Below are 19,243 nucleotides of genomic sequence, written 5' to 3' on the forward strand. Positions count from 1 at the left end.
ACAAACCAGCAGCCAAGAAACCTACAGCTTAGTCTCAGCTCTGCCAGGCACTAACTATGTAACCTTAGTCAAGTTACTTAATTCTCTGGGTCTCTTTTCTTATAAGCAAACTAGCAATAATAATATAGATTTGGTTACTTGGCATAGTTGCTGTACAGATTGCAATATAATAAGGAATATAACACTATGATACTGCTTTGTACCCCAATATGATGCCATGAAAATAGGAGGGATTTTCCACATGGTCTGTGGAAATAAGAGTCTCTTAAAAGACCCAAAGGAGTGAATCTATAAAGGTGAAATTTCAGGCAAAGTGAAAAATGAGCCCTGGGCCAGAATAGAAATTTAAAAGTCAAATAAATTCCTAACCAAAATTCTGCTGAGATAATGTAAACAAGAAATCTAGAAAGTTATATAGGACAGGTCCTCAGGAATTGTTTTTTCCAACCCTATAACATACACAAAAGGAAACTAAGGCCCAGAAAGGCCAAATGGTTTGTCCAAGTCACACAGCAAATTTGTGGCTAAACATAGAACAGAACTCAACTTCTTTCCAGCCTCCCATTAAGAATCTGTCCAGGCCGGGCGCGGTGGCTCACGCCTGTAATCCCAACACTCTGGGAGGCCGAGGCGGGCGGATTGCTCAAGGTCAGGAGTTCAAAACCAGCCTGAGTGAGACCCCGTCTCTACCATAAAAATAGAAAGAAATTAATTGGCCAACTAATATATATAATATAAAAATCAGCCGGGCATGGTGGCGCATGCCTGTAGTCCCAGCTACTCGGGAGGCTGAGGCAGGAGGATCGCTTGAGCCCAGGAGTTTGAGGTTGCTGTGAGCTAGGCTGACGCCACGGCACTCACTCTAGCCTAGGCAAGAAAGTGAGACTCTGTCTCAAAAAAAAAAAAAAAAAGAATCTATCCAAAACCTGACCTGGTCCCAGGTTGCTGCCCTGCAAGGCATGATGACCCCACAGCTGAAAAAGACACACTGCCTTCCCCAGGACATTCACCAAGGGACGTGGCCTGGGGGTACTTATTGTCCTGTGTCTGCAGTTAGCTTGCTCACAAGTATAACTCACTCCCTCCATGTGGAAATCTCTCTGCGTACAGCAGAGACAGCACGTACAGCACAAGACAAACGGGAAGTGTTGACCAATTACCCACCCAGCACTGACGCAAACCCTGAGGCCGGGGCTGACAAGATCTACAGCCCAAATCCCTCTGACTTCTCAAGAAATTATCTCCAGCCTCAACCCTCACCCCTAGGATCCTGAATGCAGGGATGGGGGCACATCAAAGGACATTTCCCTTGGAAATCTTGCTGTTAAGCCATGGACTTCTGCAGGCTGCGGGGAGAGATTATTCTTAACGAAGTGGCCTTCGGCTTCTTGGGACAGCAGGGGAACAAATAGGTAGGGTTGATGAAGTCCCTGGGGGCCCCGCCTCAGGCCAACCAAGCACTGGACTCAAGCCCCAAGTATCTGAATATGCATCCCAGGTGCCCACCAGAGGCTGTTGGCTTCTCCCTCTCTCTCTCTCTGGTCAGGGCTGTCTCCTCTTGCAGTGGCCTCAGGCACAGCACACCCCACCCCTCCCACACCCCTCTCCTCTCCTCATCCGCAGGCACCTTCATGACAGCAGCCCCTCAAGTTCATGGCCACTAGGGAGACTTTGCCAAGCAAGGGCTGTGCTCATAACTGAGGTAGAAACTGATCACAGGCCAAGCCACATGAATGCACAAGAGGTCCAAAGCCAGGCTCTACCCCCACCCACGGGCAGCTCCTTCTGATCCCACATCTGGCCAGCTCTGAGACCAGCCTAACATCCTGCCTTGGTCTGGGTCAAGAGGGGAGACAGTGTGGTCCTGGGGATCAGGCGGAGCATCTGCTCTGTATCAAGCCCCAGCTAGATGACAGAGAAGGAGATGAATAAAACAATTTTCTTCTTCTTAGAATTTCCTCTTCCATTGAAAGAGATATGTAAATGCATAATTTAATAAAACATAGAAATTCCTCTAGCATGAGTTCAGTGAGATGCTTGACCTTTCTCTGCCACAAGTGCTCTATATGGCCTTGGACAATTTATGCCCCCGCTCTGGGCCTCCAATTTCCCATCTATAAGAGTAGAAAGCTGGGTTAGATGAGTTTCTGCTCGGAATCTAAGGTTCCTACCATCCAGTGACCCACCTACCCAGAAGCTTCCAAAAGAGTCATTTGTGGCCAGAGGCCAGACCCAAACTCTTTTTTCAGCTTGCTGTGCCCAGGACCCTGGCTTCTCTGTGTTCTTTGCTCAAAGGTGGCTTCGAGTTACAGGAGAAATGTAGGGTTCGTCCCAGTGACTGCCACTCCCCTCCCCGGCTGCTGTGTTAGCCATTAGCACCGCACACCATAGCATCTCTGCCCACTGTGCACCTGGGAGCCCCCTCTCAGTGTCCCCCCCACCTCAAGACTCCTGCTGACCATCAGGCTCACATAAGGCGACAGGCTTCTCGCTGGCCTCTTGGCCCTCAGCCTATCCCTCCTCATTCTGATGTTAGTTTCAGCTTCTTAAAACACAGTTCTTGTTGTGACATCTCCTTGAAAACCTGTCTCTCCAGAGTCCTTCAACTCAGATCTGAACTCCTTAGCCTGGAGCTCATTACTCTCCGGACCCTGTTTCCAGCTCACCCCACCCGTGTTTAGCTTTACCACCCCGTACTCCCTGACATGTCCCTCATGTCCAAGCTTCAGGGAAGTGCCCTGTTATTCTTCAGGATTGACTTTCCCTCCCCACCTGTCAACATTCAGCTTAAATGTGGCCTCCACATAGAACCGTACTCTGATCTTCAGCCCACAGGGCTCCTAAAATACTCAAGAGTCGACACCATTCATCTTGGGCTGGCCAGGGCCTGCTCGGTTTCATTATTGACTGGTGGTTTCCCATGGGTGCATCATGTCTCCCTGCAAATGCCAAAGTCCCAAAAGAATATGCCCATATCAGACAGCATCTGGCACAGTGCTCTACAGGTAGCAGGCAAAGGCTTGTTAAAAGCAATAAAGATAGCTGGACAGATCACAGGGGGGCAGGAGTGGATGGATAGTAAAAAGGGCCTCATACCTAGGCAATGACAGCAACATTTATAGAATAGAAAAACAAATGGATGGATAAATGCATGAATGAATGAATAAGTGGACCCGGGTCCCAGCTGCCATCATCTCTCACCTAAACTATTACAATAGGCTCCTAACTCATCTTTCTCCCCTCCTTAAGGGTCTATCATTTTCATAGCAGCTACAGCATGTCATCTATCTGCTCTAAAACTCCCAATGTCTATCCACATCATTCAGATTAAAAACCAAAGTTCTTCAAATAATCTACAAGAGCCTTTGTAACCTGGCCCCCATTATTGCACAAACTCAGCTCTTTTGACTCTCCCCATCTCTCACTCCACTCCAGCCACATGGACTTTCACCCTCTTTTGCAAACATGGCTTAGGGCCTTTGCCCTCTCTTTTCTCTTTATGTGACTCCTTCTCCCCAAGTGTTCACATGGCTTGCCTTTCCCTTCCTCCCGGCTTCTGCCTACATGTCTGCTTACCAGAGAGAACCTCCTGACACTGTAAAATGTACAAACCCCCTCCTAATCTCCTAGAGCTCCCTTCCTACTCTCTCTTTTCCTCCATAGCATTCACCATTTTGTATACTTTATATTACCCTGTTTACTGTCTGTCTTTACCAAACAAAAAAGCAAAAAAAGTACCAGGGCATGAAATGTGTGTTTTGCTCACTGTATCTCCGGTGCCTAGACCAATACATGACACATATTAGGTGCTAAGTAGATACTTGTTGAATGAATGAGTGAGTGAGAGAATGAGTGAACGAGTCTGTAACTTAGACCCTTGGCACCTTTGGGCATTTTTCCAAGATGCTCTTAACTGATGTGGCTGCCATTGTGCTATGTCTGCTCAGTTCCAGCCCAGTCTGCCGCAGCAGATGGACAGCACGCATTCTGGAGAGCTCTTTGTAAACGACAACCCTCAGAGCACTGAAAGAGCAGCTTCTGGAGGGGCAGGGCCAGGATTAGTCCACTGCCTGGTTTCTAAATGCCACATTTTAAAGTCCTGCTCTCCCACCCTCCCCCCAGCCTCTCTGCAAATTCCACAGGGTTAAAGTGCAATCACAGTCAAAAATGAAGAGGAAAACAAAGGCATCCTCTTTTCCACAGTAGGGCTCACAGGGAGCCGTGTTTCTTTTTCCCCTTTGGGCCTGAGCCCCTAACATGTGAGCCCAGCATCCACCTGACACCTGCCTGATCAAGGATCCTAATTCCTTCCTCACCACTGCAAGAGGGGAAGCCGGAAAAGCAGGGAGTGAGAGAGGAGGAGAAATCAGTGTAGCCGCTTCTGGTCTCCCACTCTTGCTGCTAACACCCACAATCACACAGGGCCTAGCACTCAACCAACACAGTGACATCTCCCCCACACCTGATGGTCTCCTTACCCGGGATTCTGAGCTGTGAGGGCCATAGGAAAGAGGGATGAAGGAGAGGGGGTGAGGGAGACTCATTTTTGAGTCCTGCTATAAATCCAATGTAAATTCTTATTTGTAGATGGATAGACAGGTGACAGATGGAACAGTGGGGGGGGGTGGTAAGTAACTGAATAGATATGAAATAGAAAGTTAAATGAGGGAGTGAGGAATGCAAGAGTGAGTGAGCCAGAGGGATAGAATGGCTGACCTGTCCTAGTGCCAATGACACTTTGCAAGGATGGCTCACTGGGCCATATCTGTAAGACACACTCTCTGTGTTCTCTTTTAGGCCTATGTCTCGTGTAGTCTCAGGGGTGGGAAGGAGGATGGCAGCTCGTGACCAATGTGAATCATGCAAGTAACTCTCCAAGGAGCCTTCATAGGGTTTATAAAGATCTTCATTTAAGCAGCCAAGGAGCCAAGACAGGACTACCTGGAGACCCCTATCCCCCATATCCTCTACAAACCAGAGACAGGGGTAGATGGAGAAGCCATAACACAGGGATGCTTAGCCACCTCCTCCAGGGAGCTTCTTAGATTCATCCAGGAATTGGCTGGCACCTAACACCAGCCCCCACAAAGCTCCCAGGTGACAGCCTAATTTGTTTGCCAGAAGATGGTAAGGTCTTTAGGGGGCAGACATGTGGCTCACAGGCACCTTAAATGCAACATGTCCGAAAATGAATCATCATCTTCCTCCTCAAATCTACTCCTCTCTTAGAATTTTTATTCCACTGAATGGACCATTATCTATCTGGTTCCTCAGCTGATAAAACTTCATTGTTCATTCACTCAACATATATTTGTGGTCTGTGTAGCAAAACCAGACATGGCCCCAGCCCTCACAGAGTTCATCATCAAATACAGAAGATAAGCACTAATTATTACATAAGTTAATGTAAAATTTGACTATGATAAAGCCTCAAAGGAAGTACGTGGCCTTATAAAATGGGGTTTTATCTAGTCATGAAGATCATGCATATGACAGTGAGCCAAGAATCAAGAGATAAGCAGAAGTCAGTAGGTCAGGTCAGGAGGAAGAACATAGGGCTTTCTAAGCAGAGGAACAGTAAATGCAAACACCTGTGGCAGGAGGGCGACTCACGAGCCCGAGGGACTGAGCCTGACCCGAGGCCAGTGTGGCAGGGGGAGCACAGGAGTGCTGTATGGACAGATGTCAGAGAGGGGGACAGGGACCAGGCAAGCAAGACCTTGCAGGACTTATTAAAGAATTCAGTCTTTATCTTAAGACCAATAGGGAGCAACAAACACTTTTAAGCAGAGAAATGAGATGAACAGAATTCTGTTTTAAAATGCAACTTGGCTGGTGTGTCGAGAAAAATTTGGAGAGGAGCTAGCATGGGTGTAAGTGGATCACTGAGGGGGCTCTTGTGGTACTCCAGAAAGGCGAAAAGGGTACCGTGAACTAGGGTGATGCTGAAGGAGATGGAGAGAAATGTTGGATTTGAGAGATATTTGCAAGCCAATAGCAACAAGATGTGGGGATGGACTGGATATGGGCTCTGAGGGAGAGAGGTGTTAGGGGTGATTGCCAAGTCTCTCTGACTTGTGCAGCTGCATAGATGAAGGAGCCCTCTGATGAGATCTGATATACCTGAAAAGGAACAGGTATGAGTAGGATAGTTTAGAGGAAGAACACCAGAAATTCCATTTTGAACATGCTGAGTTTGAGAGGCCTTTGAGATCAACCTGGGAGTCCCCTCAACTCCTTCATCTCCCCCACTTTCTGCATTCATCCGTCACGGTGTCCTATAGATTCTACCTTGTCTCTAACCAGACTTAGTTCAGTCCCTTGTAATGACTGCCTAGCTAATTACAACAGTCTCCAGACTCTCTCTATTTCCAATCCATCCACCTCGCTTTGTGGGTCTTTTCAAATATCGCATCCTGAAAGAGGCCCTCTCTAACTGTCCAATCTAAAGTACTCCTACCCCATTACTCTCTATCTCAATCACTTGGGATTTTTTTCTTCTAATAATGTAATAATTTATTGTATTTGTTTTTAATAGAAATAAATATATATATATGACCTAGGTCTGTTTGCTAAGAGAGTATAGAAGTGATGACACATCAATAATAAGGAGCACATGTTGCCCCCAGATCTTGGTTTATAAATACCATTCTCCACTAAAAGGATCCAGGGCTCCTTGGACAAATTGATAATTCTAGACATGGAGCAAGAAAAGCAAAATGAGCCTGTAACTTCTTGCTAGAGCAGATAGTAAGGAAGTTCTAAGAGAATCAGGAGACAAGTCAAAAAGAAACTGAAGCCTGTTTGCAGAGCTTCCCACTGATAAAATCTGTGACAATGTGAACACCAAAATAAAATAAAGACACTAATTTATTAAAACAAACATACACAAACCAATATGATACATTGTATCAATAGAACAAGGATAAAAACCATATGATCATTTCAATTAATGCTGAAAAACCATTTGATAAAATTCAGCATCCTTTCACGATAAAAACTCTCAAAAAACTGGGTATAAAAAGAACTTAAATTCAACGCAGTAAAAGCCATATATGACAGACTCACAGCTATTAGTACACTGAATGGAGACTATATGAAAGCCTTTCCTCTAAGATCTGCAAGAAGACAAAGATGCCCATTTAACATAGTACTAGAAGTTCTAGCTATAGCAATCAGACAAGAGAAAGAAATAAAGGGCATCCAAATTAGAAAAGAAGAAGTCAAATTATCCTCATTTGTAGACAATATGATCTTATATCTAGAGAAACCTAAAGAGTTCACAAAAAACTTTTAGAATTGATAAACATATTCAGCAAAGTTGCAGGATGTCAAATCAACATACAAAAATCAGTAGCATTTCTATATGCCAACAGCAAACGATCTGAAGAAGAAACCAAGAAAGTAATCCCATTTACCATAACTACAAATAAAATAAAATACTTAGGAATAAACTTAACCAAGAAGTGAAAGATCTCTATAATGAAAACTATAAAACATTGATGAAAGAAGTTGAAGAGGACACACAAAAAAATGGAAAGACATTCCATTCTCATGAATGGAAAAATCAATATTGTTAAAATGTCCATTTTACCCCAAATCAATCTACAAATTCAACACAATCTCCATCAAAATACCAATGACATTCTTCACAGAAATAGAAAAAAATATCCTAAAATTTATATGGAACCACAAAAAGACCCAGAGTAGCCAAAGCCATCCTGGGGGGGGGGGGGACTGGAAGAATCATATTATCTGAAATTATACTACAGAGCTTTAGTAACCAAAACAGTATGGTATTTGCATAAAAACACATACATAGACCAGTGGAACAGAATACAGAATATAGAAATAAATTCACACATCTATAGAAACTTCTCTTCAACAAAGGTGCCAAGAATGTACATTGGGGAAAGAATAATCTCTTCAATAAATGGTGCCAGGAAAACAGGATATCAATACACAGAAGAATGAAACTAGACCCTTGTCTCCCACCATTTATAAAAGTTAAATAAAAATGTATTTAAAAACTTGAATCTAAGATCTGAGACCATGAAACTACTAAAAGAAAACACATTGGGGAAATGATCCAGGACACTGCTCTGGGCAGTGATTTCTTGTGGTTGCCAAAACACAGGCAACCAAAGCAAAGTCAGACAAATGGGACCACATCAAGCTAAAAAGCATCTGCGCAGTAAAGGAAACAAACAATGAAGTGAAGAGACAACACACAGAATGGGAGAAAATATTTGCAAACTACCCATATGATAAGGTATTAATAACTAGAATATATAAGGAGCTCCAACAACTCATTAGGCAAAAATCAAATAATCTGGTTAAAAATGGGCAAAGGATCTGAATAGACATTTGTCAAAAGAAGACATACAAATGGCCAACAGGTATATGAAGAAATGTTCTACATCAATAGTCAGCAGAGACATGCAAATCAAAACTACAGTGATATATCACCTTGCCCCAGTTAAAATGCCCTTTATCAAAAAGATAGGCAATTAGCAACTGCTAACGAGGATGTAGAGAAAGGGGAGCCTTTGTACACTGGGGATGGGAATGTAAATTAGTGCGACCACTACATTACCTGAAATCAGCCAAGCACAGAAAGACAAATCTCATATGTTCTTACTTATATGTGGAAGTTAAATATTAAAATAATTGATCTCATGAAGACAGAGAGTAAAGTGATGGTTGCCAGAAGCTGGGAAGGGTAGCAGGGAGTGGGGAATAAAAGGGAGATGGTTAATGAGTACAAAAAATTGTTAGATAATTCGATAAAATGAACAATATTTGATAACACAACACAGTGACTATAATCAATATTAAGTTGGGGTATAGTTTTAAATAACTAATGAGTGGAATTGGAATATTCCCAACACAGGGAAACGATAAATGCTTAAGGTGATGGATATCCTAATTACCCTGATTTAATTATCACACATTGTATGCCTGTGTCAAAACATCCCATATACCTTATAAATATATAAAACTATTATGTAGCCATAATAATTAAAATTTTATATTTTTATAAAAAGAGAATGCATGGGTCTCTATTTATAGGAAAGAAGAGAGAGAGGCAGAAGGGAAAGCTCTTTCTCACAGTAGGATACCAACTAATAAATATAGAAAAAAATATGAATCCAAAATTATCAATGATGATAAAATTAGTGGGTGTAAGTTTGATGAGAAGCAGGATATATTCGGAGTCTCAAAGTATCTCTCCACAAATTACCTACTAATTACACAGGGAAAAATAGTAATTTCACAGTGGAGAAATTGGTAGACATTACCTTAAACAAGTGATGAAAGCTTCCATCACCAGCACTGGGACAATCCAACATCATGTGCTCACTGATATAAAGACTAGAGAAGACATAACCTCATTAAAGTGGTATTCCTGCCCCAAATGCACAGATTGAATCTAATCATGCAGAACCATCAGGCACACCCAAATTGAGGGCTATTTAACATAATAACTGGTCTGTACTATTCCAAAAAGATAAAGCAGAAGAATTGTTCTGTATTAAATAAAGGAAACTAAAGAGACACAAGAACTGAATGCAATGTGTGGATTGAATCCTGAATGGGGTGAGAGAGGTGGGAGAACCATAAGGACATTATTGGGACTGAATTGTACTGAGGTGAGAGAATATCGTGTTTCTAAGCAAATGTATAGTGAAGTATTTAGTGGGTAAAGAGGCATCATGTCTCCAATTTATGCTTAAGCTGATCAAAAATATAAACTTTTTATATGTATGTTTTTATATAATAAAACAGTAAATATAGTATAATATGAAAATAATGAAGCATAAATTATAAATAATAAAAACATACATAAATAATAAAAACAACATTTTCTATATTACTGGAGAGAGAGGGAATGAGAATGACAAAGTAAACGGAAGATCATCTAAACAATTGAGGGATGTGGATAGAGGGATTTCTTATACCAGTCTTGCAAATTTCCATTAAATTTTATTTGATATCAAAATTAAAAGTGATGTAAAAATAATAAGCACTCAATAAATGTTTGTTGAATAAATGAATCTATATCCAACCATGGCCTTCCCCTGTTTAAAATATCCCAGTGCTTGACCATAAATATGATAAAAATCCAAACACCATAGTCCAGCAATCCTATGACACCCATGTAGCTCTTCGTAATGTCCATCTCATCCCTGTCACTACTGGCCACCCACACCACAGTCTCCAGTCATGCTAACTGCTTAAAGTCCCCCAAGCTTACCACGTGAGGCCACACTTCTGTTGCTTAGCACCTGCTGGTCTCTGCCTAGAATGTCCTCTTATCTTCCTAGCAGCTTCCTGGTATCTTTCAAGATCCAGACCATGTACTTGCACTTCTGGGAAGGCCTCTCTGATTGTCCCAGTTGGAGATAACACTTCCTCACTGACACACCTCCAGTCCACAGACAGGCCTTTGTTTGTTTACAAGTCTGTCTTGCCACGTGGTCTGACTGCTGCTTGAGGACTGGGATATCCCTTACTCACCTTTGTCCCTAGGGCCTTGCACAGGCCCTGGAACGGCAAAGGATCTCAATTAATACTGAGGAATGAATAAATGATCAGTATTGACTCAACTTTTTGGATCTTTCAAAAGAATCCCTGACTTGAGTCCCTTTCATCAACCTCAAAAAGTGCAGACAAGGGAGGGAAATGAGTTATTTCCTCATTCTGTGCACAGGGAAAGAGAACCCCAGAGATGGTAAGTGACAAACCCAAGATAACACAGTGTGCCCAAGGGTAAACCAGAGCTGGAATCCCTGTCTCGTGACAACCAGTCCAGTGTTCTTTCACAGAAGGTGTGTGGCACAGGAAGGAAGGAGATTGTCTTTTATGGTTTGCTGATTCTATGACAGACACTGCACTTAAAATAAATTTTCTAGTTCTAGCATCACTATTGCATTGTGAGGAACCCCATTTTACAGATGAGGAAACTGAGGCAGATCTGTCTGGCTGCAAAGCCAGTGCTCTCTTCTCTGCACATCACCAGTAGGTACTGCCAGCCTCTGACCCTCCAGCAGAAGTGACAGGGCCTGAGTCGATTGTTCTGTCCCTCGACAGTGTCTTTTAAACCAGCACCACACACAGGCCCACAATGCAGCTCACACCCTCCAACCACAGGCCGCATTTCACATGGTGTCCAAACCCAGGATATTTGGTTTGTAAGAAAAAACCTCCATTTCTCCAGCAGAACGTGAACACTATACACAATTACCCAGCCAAATTGCTGACGCCTACAGACGCTGCATCACACCGAACAGGATCTGTTCTGCCCAGAGACGTCCTCAGAGAATCCAGGACTCCTCCAGAGTTTGGCACTGAGGGGACCCTGGAGCTGGGGGAGGGGAGGCTGGGCTGCCCGCTGGATTGCAGAGTCTGGGTGGAGGCTTGGTTTCCAGGACAGAGATTGCTCCAGGGGAGAAGTGAAGCACAGAAGTCCAGCGCTACCTACCCCTTCGCCCCTTCCCCAGTTTGTCCAAAGTGGTGGTTTTCCTGCTTCAAGGCCTTTGAAATAAGGGAGTTCCCAGTGTCCCTGAGTGGTCAGTGGACATTCACTACACACTCAAGAGCCAGACAGACCTGGGAAGGAAGCATTGCTAGTTCTGACCTTGAGATAGTCATTTAATCTTGCTGAGCTTCAGTTTCCTCATTTTAAAAATAGTAGAACCTATTTCATAGGGTTGTTATAGAGGTTTCATGAAATAAAAGATGCAAAGAGCCTAAAACAGAGGCTGGCCTTTAATAGATGCTAAATAAATATGAGTAACCAATGAACCACCCTGTCTGCACAGAAGTTCGAACCAGCTCACATGAAGCTCCCTTGAGAATTTTGTTTTCAGTTGGTTGAGCTTAAAGTCCAGGGAACAACTGAAGTCTAAATAGAATGAAAACTTAGTCCTACCTTTTTGAGAAGACATTTATATGGGAAGGAACAAGCCTCTTGCCCATATCAAACCACCAGCGCATTACAAAGTACCAGGCCTCTTTTCCACTTTGTGATCCAGTGCTTCCTAGAGAATTAGCCTTGAATGTGGGTAACAGCTTACCAGTGTGCATTGATTTAACACATACCAAGAAGCAGGACTCCAAAGCAATGCCTAAAATCCCACCATCAGACTTGTTCTAATCATTCTTTGGTGCTAAGCACTGCCCTCCAGTGATCCCTTTTCCAAATATTAATGGCCTTGGGCAAGGTAAAGTCAGTCTTGGAAAGAATTAGAAGTTTCACCAACTTCTCAATGTGGCTAGAGCCCTGCCCTGCATTTAGATGAGGTGCATCTCTGCAGGGGAGAGGTAACAAATGACTCCCTGACCACTTGGCAGACTTGAGACACATTATAGGGAAAGAGAAAGGGCCGAGCATTGGCTTCTGGCCTCACATACCCAGGGGAGGGGCCAGAAAAGCCCCTCATGTGCCTCTTCTACACTCCTAAGTCCCAGCTCCTCACCCCAAGCTCCAAATCCACTAGGGCCATCCCTGACCAGAGATGTTGTGGGCCATGCTGGGGCCGTCAGGGCTCAAATCCAAGAGACACAGACCTCCAGGAGCAGAGCTGTGGGCTAGGCAGAGGTCACATGAGGAAGGGGTGGACATGGTTCCAGGGCCAGGCCTAGGGCAAGGGTCAAACTCCTTCAGGCACCCAGACACTCAAGCTTTTGAGACAGGGAGGAGCTGGCAGCTGGAGCGCACTTAGAGCAGGGAGTATTTATCAATGGCCCGATTCATTCTCAACAATCCCCATTGTCTGAGCCAGCACAGAGATGGGCATTATCTCCCAAAGTCACTAGGAAGAAAAATCCCAAGACATGGTCACAAATTAGAGTCCAAAGATACAGAAGCCAAAATTGAGACATACAGTTTCAAAACCAGATGAAACATTTGAAATTGAGGATGTCTCAGAAAAATCCACGCAATGTGGTTCCCATCATCAGAGACCAACAGAGTGCTTAACTGATGACTATTCTGTTCTCCTTCTACAAAGGATGTGGCAGTTTACAGTTAAAGATATATATTCTATAAAGTTGTTAAAGCAGAAATTAAAATTCAAATCCACAGTTTCAACTAATGTAGTTACTATTAACAGACTTAATAGAATGGAACAATATGATGGACTAAGCACTTCCTAGCAGCCGGAGTGAGAAGAGAAACACAATAGGAAAATACCTATTTTCCTATTTTCCACCACCTTCACTCTACAGGAAATCTTCTGGACTGACCACAACCTGCCTTTATTTAACCACCCCCAAGGGTCAGGTGTAGGATTAGGCCAAAAAGAAGAAATATCCTAGCACCCCCCTCAAAAAATGATTGGACTTGACTTGCTCCCCTGTATATCAGAGAAGTTGGGGGGTGAACACATAGACATCCCTTAGGCCAAACCATAAACAGTAAGAAAGGAGAAAGTCAGTACCATCTTTCTATTAACAACTTCCCAGCTGAAGGAGCACCTTCAGTCTTAGCACCTCGCTGAAGCCTGTCCAGAAGAGAACAGCCAGAGGGGGCAGGTCTAGATGATAATAATAATAATAATAATAACCAGCTGACATTTTGGGGCACCTGCTTTTCCAATCACTGTTTAGGGTGTCCCCAGTGGGGCCTAGAGGAAGGAGGTCATGGAGAAGAAGAAAGAGATCATCCCTGGGAGAAAGCAGCAAAGGCTATCCCTCCACGAGTCTGCAGATGGGAGACCCAAAGTGAGGTGGATTGAAACCAAAAAGGAGAAGAAATCAGCCCAGCTCAACTCCCTGTCCTCCCAATCAAACAGTTGCCCCTTCCTTATCCCAGAAGGCTTACTACTTACTTTTCTGCAGCTGGGGGAATCCAGATTACACCTGGTGCAAGTTACAGGTGCGGAGCTCCGCCTCGGACCCCAGCCTGACCCCATTGGCCTTTCAAGACTGACCTTTTCACCTCTAAAAGGACAAATGCTGCCTTTAAGTTCCAAACCTTGAAGTCCAAGGGTGCTCCCTGGCTGAGTTCCATGGGCAGCCTCAGTTTCAGATTAAAGTGGACACTCCAAGGCTCCATCACCATCTGCCCTGACCCCTCCAGCCAAAGTCCTTGACTTAAGATATTCCCTACTGAGTCGAGTCTCTTGGACCCATTGTCAGAGGTACCACATGTAGGCTAAAGGGAGTTAAAAAGGAGGCCTAGAAGGTGAGGATGGGGCCTAGTGAGGGATGTATGTTTGAGTACATGCATTTTATAATAGGCTGCATGGTGTAAACATGCTGTTGTCCTTGGGTGTACACACTGAAGTTGTGTGTGTGTTTGCCTGGATGTCCTGTGAGGAAGTATGTGCAAGACTGGCGTGTGAGAGCAGGAATGTGTGTGTGCTTGTGCGCATGCGGGTGTGGGCGCGCTGTGTTTGCGGGTGGGCATGCCTGTGGTCGGCTCGTTAGCCCTTTGTCCTCCTGCCTCTTCTCCTGGTATGAGGGTGGGGTCCCCCGAGCTGTCCCTCTGCCCTGGCCCAGCCAGGTGGAGTCAGCCAGAGCCCCATTCCCTCTAGCACTGGGTGAGAGCTCTAAGTGCCTGTCCTGCTCAAAGCCTTGAGAAACCAAAGCTGCATGACCCACAGAGAAGACACCTCAGCTGGGGACAAGTCGGGTCACCCTAGAAAGTCTGAGTTCAGATAACACTCCTCATGCCCCAGCTCCTGAGTTCACTGGCTCACTCTCGCACACGTCCATTCATCCACATGTGGGCCAGCTCAGCCCACGCGGCGGCCTTCCTACCACGTACACAAATGATGTCTGCAGCACAGACAAGGTCCCCTCGGGGTGGCAGGTGCCACACTTACACACAGCCACCTGTGGGCACACTGATACACTCATTCACCCACACTCACACCCTAGGGCACATGCTAGAAAAGTCCACATCCTGACATCCCTTCCACTGGCATGTGCCCCCTCGCACAAGCATTCGTACTGACATACTTACACCCGCTATCCAAGTAGGCACAAACCTGCTCCGTCCCCAGCCAGGCTGGCAGATCCAGCTCCAGTCCCCAAATCCCGCCAGGGGAGCTGTCTACTTACTCTGAGCGTGCAAGAGAGCCGGTGCCTGCAAGCCAGCGGCCAGCGGTGGCAGGGCGCAGCTGGAGCTCCCCGGGCCTCGCGCAGAGTGGCCGCTGGGCCGGCCCAGCCCGAGGGGCCGCCCGCTGCCCCCCGCCCCGCCCGCTCTGCCCCCGCCCGCCCTCCCCGCGGCGGTGCAGACTCCCAAGGACCTTCCACCACGGCGCGCTCCCTGCCAAGCCCCTGTCCCGCGTCAGCCTCAGCCGGGCCGCGAGGGCTATTTCGGTGGCCTTGGCAGTGGGAACGTCGTGCGCTCCCTCATCCGCGGGAGCGCTGGAATGGGGACGCGGTCAGGCCTAATTAGAGACCCGGCTTCACCCCCTCAGCCGGCGGGAGTCACGCCGGGTGATCACCCGGAGCTGCAGAGGGGCGGGGAGCCCACGTGTGCCCCGAATGCCAACATCTGGAGAGGGGAAGGGAATGAGCTGGGATCCCTTCCCTTGGAACCAAAACGAAACGAGGAGGGATTTGGGTGCAGTTCACATGCTCTGAGGAAGGAGCCGCCTAACTTTGAGCAGCCCCAAAACGCCTGGAATGCGACTTGGTTTATTCGCTACAGGTGCTTCCCTTTGGAATCTATGTCACCCACATATAAGGCACCTTCCACATCCGGGACCTGCCAAAAATGATCGGGGGTTGTTGCAGAGACTCCTTCTAACTTGGGCACAACAGGCACCCCTCCTGGCACTCTGTCAAAGAGCTAAGTCTAGAGAGGAAGGCTGATTCCTACCCAAAAGCTCAGGAATGTCGCATTCTTGAACTGGAGGGAAGCTTCCAGGTCATTTCACACAACTCCCTCCACCCTGCCACGAATCCCCCAGAGCTTGGGGGACCTCAACTTATTCTTGGGGCTCACCAAGAAAAGCAGCCCCTGGCTTCCCTTGGGTCCTCTTCCAAAGCTTGAACCCCCTCATTAACAGGAAGTTCTCCCTGGCACCTAACTTAAATCTCTCAAGTGCAAACTATGTCAATTTGCTCACAATATGTGTTCAGGGGGAGAGAGAAAGAGATCAACTCCATCTCCATGATAAAATGACCACTCCAGGGTCCCACCTCAGCCTTCTCTTCCTTGATAATCCCTAATGATCCCTATTCCCTTTTTCAGGCTCTGGCTGAAACTGACTATTGTTCCCTAGCCCCTGACATTAACTCTCTCTGGGGGCCCAGAGCTCTGTAGGTGGCCAAGTCATTACCCTCCGACAAGCTAGCTTTGACTCCAGCCTCCACCCATCTGGAACAGTCTGATTCACTCCCCAGTTCCTTAAAAGGGGCTTCAGTTCCTGTTTCAGAAGGTCTGTCTTAGAGCCTGGGGACAGGGCTTGGTGCTCCCAGCCAGCCACCTGGCTGAGCATTAACCCCGGAGCCGCAGCTTTCCTCAAGTGGGCAGAGTTTGCAGAATCTTCTCTCTGAGTCTGTGTCTGGTGAGTCAGGTGATATAAAAATTGTCCAGACTTTGTGCTCAAAGAGACCTGGCTTTGCATCCTGCCTTTCTACTACGACTTGCTAGCTGTGTGTTCTTGGACAAATCACTTAACCTCTCTGAGCTTTGGTTTTCCTATATACACAATGGGAGTCATAATAATGTCTGTCTAGCTCATAAGGTTATTGGAAGTATGAAATGAGGTCAGGAATGTAAAAGTACCTGGAAAACTAAGATTTTTTTTTAATATGCTAGAAATGAAATGAAGCTTAGATCATAAACAGCATCAATGCTAACAAAAAAACTTCAGAGGTATTTTATTTCCAAACTCTGTGCCTGGGTTTCAGGGCAAGAGTGGAACAGACTTGGTTTGCTAGACATCCCCTTGAGGCATTTGGCATGAATGCCTCCCACCCTGCATTCCCCAACACATGCACACACGCACACACACACATCCACTTTCCCAGATACATACAGCACAGCACAGCCTCCTGGGCTCCTGGACTCCCCATAAGCCCCAGCCGCCTGGACCCTCGCTGGCCGCCTCTCCATTCCCGGGGGGCCGCCTCATGGCTCCACTCGTGGCTGCAGCAACTCCAGGTCTCCTTACAGAGGCCCCTGTGAGCGGCTTCTCTCTCCCTGCCCATCCTTCCGGGCCATGGCCTTGGGGAGGCCCGTGACTCAAGACAAAGCTGGCAGGGGCCTTCTGCAAGGCAGTTCAGGACTGAGGCTGCCCAAGGAGCTCAGGGTTGAAGCTTCCTTTCCCCTCAGCCCCCTCCCATCTGCCTGCCTGGCTTCCCAGTGCTGTCCTGCTTAATTCTTAATGGAAATTCCATCCCCGGCGCCGGCCCTAGCTGGCTCAGGGAGTCCAGGCTTGGGCCAAAAGCAAGCTCCACCCAGAGAGAAGGGGCCTGCCTGGCCATATAAACACACGTACACACACATACACATGTGTACATGCACACACAGGCAGAAAGACACGCCCGGAGACATTCACAAACTCAGATATTCTCCCCCAGACATACCCATACACGGAAAGATAATGAGCATTCTAATCCTGTCATATTTGCCATGGTACTAAGCACTTTACAACTACTCTAATCCTCATCAACTACTCTAATCCTCATAATATATAGCACTAGGTTTTAGTGTTATCTGCATTTTGCACATGAAGAAACAGAGGCACGGGGATGTTAGGCAAGCTGCATGAGGCATCTGGCAATAGTGGCCTAACACACGAGCAGCAGGACCTGTGCTAGGAGGCTTGTGTGCATTGTTTCATTTTGCCACCGTGGTAACTGTTTGTAGAAGTTACTGTGATTCCCATAATACAGACAGGGAAAATGGAGGTCAGGTGGTTTCAATCCCCTGTCTGTGGCCTCACAGCTGGTAAGATGAAGGTAGACTCTACACAGATATATGGGGGAACCCTTCTAGATGCTCAGGGAGCCACACGGGTGCAGGGGCACATATGCACACTCAGAGGCACACCCCAAAATGGCTCATGCCACCCAAACCACAGTAGGAGCTCAGGAGTGGCCCAGAGCTATGTCAGGCAAAGGTCCCGTCCAGCCTTATCATGTTCTTCTCCCCTCCCAATGGCCCAACCCAGATCCATCAACTTCACACATCATTCAGGAAGGACAAGTTCAGCCCTACATGGAGGAACAACTTCGGGTTTACCCTCCAGTCAGCCAGGTCTGTAGACAGCCCCCAGCCTCAGAGCCAAATCCAGTGCCCCTAGCACACCATCCATGGTCACTCTTCTGAAGGGATCATGACCCCATGTAGGGAGCACATCAGAGACTCTGGGAACTGCCCAGGGGCTGGCCAATGAGGGCTCCCAGCAGGAGCCCAGGCATGGGGTAGAACAGAGCATGCGCTGCCCGAGGGAGCTGGAGCCACACTGCAGACAGATGGCAAAGCCTGGAGGAATGGGAGGAGAATGGGGCTGGGGCAGGGCCATTAGCTGACCCTCTCTTGTGTCTGCTCCACCACATCCCTGTCCTGGCTTATTTGGGGGAGGGTGGGAAAATCCTGTCCCTTGCGAGACAAGCAGTGAAGTCCAGAGTCCGGAGAGTTGAGAGAATATATGCAGTAGAGATCAGAAGAGTTTAGCAGGTCAGGAGCTTGTCTACTGCTTGACGTTTAAATGCTATGCTAAAAGTCTCCAAGCAGGAGCAGGAGGTGTGCTGGCCCCGGGCTTCCTCCCTGGCAGCTCCAATAGAGAGTGCCCAGGAAGGCCTGTCATGGCCAGAGCAATCTCTACTATTGACAGCTCAGCATGGCAGCCCTGGGGGACATCATCCTTGGAAAAGGGCTTTGGAGAGAGGCATGCTTATCTCCCACAATCCACCGAGAACCATGGGGTTCAGGCAGTGGCTCTAAGAAGGGGATACATTCTGAGCTTGGGAATTTGCATTTCTAAAAAGTTTGCAGATGATGTTGATGCTACAGATCCAAAGATCACACTTTGAGAATGCTGCTTTCTAGAATAAGAGAGAATCAGGGGTCATCCCACCTTGAAACTAAATTTCCAACCTACCTTAAAAGTTTAAATGGTTTCTCCTGAAAGTTCCCTAAAGAAAGAATTTACAATCCTGTCAGCAGTTTGTACCTTCCCTTACCCACCTCCACCTTCCCAGCTCTGTGTCACCCCTGCCATTGGTGGGAGGGTGGCAGGGGGCAGTTTCATGGGCTCCATAGTGGCTCTCT

General features: G+C 46.5%; 1 protein-coding gene across 1 annotated transcript in view; it reads right to left on the minus strand.

Annotated features, from left to right (window-relative positions):
• INSC (INSC spindle orientation adaptor protein) overlaps positions 1 to 17,313 on the minus strand; it is a 130,048-nt gene extending 112,735 nt beyond the window's left edge. Inside the window, exon 1 of the mRNA XM_012780712.2 lies at positions 17,004 to 17,313. Coding sequence (XP_012636166.2) covers positions 17,004 to 17,099 — 96 coding nt within the window. The 5' untranslated portion in view covers positions 17,100 to 17,313. The remainder of the gene's footprint in view (positions 1 to 17,003) is intronic.
• Between the last annotated feature and the right edge of the window lie 1,930 nt (positions 17,314 to 19,243).

The sequence above is a fragment of the Microcebus murinus genome, chromosome 4 (genome assembly GCF_040939455.1).
Source record: "Microcebus murinus isolate Inina chromosome 4, M.murinus_Inina_mat1.0, whole genome shotgun sequence".
NCBI classification, from domain to species: Eukaryota; Metazoa; Chordata; class Mammalia; order Primates; family Cheirogaleidae; genus Microcebus; species Microcebus murinus.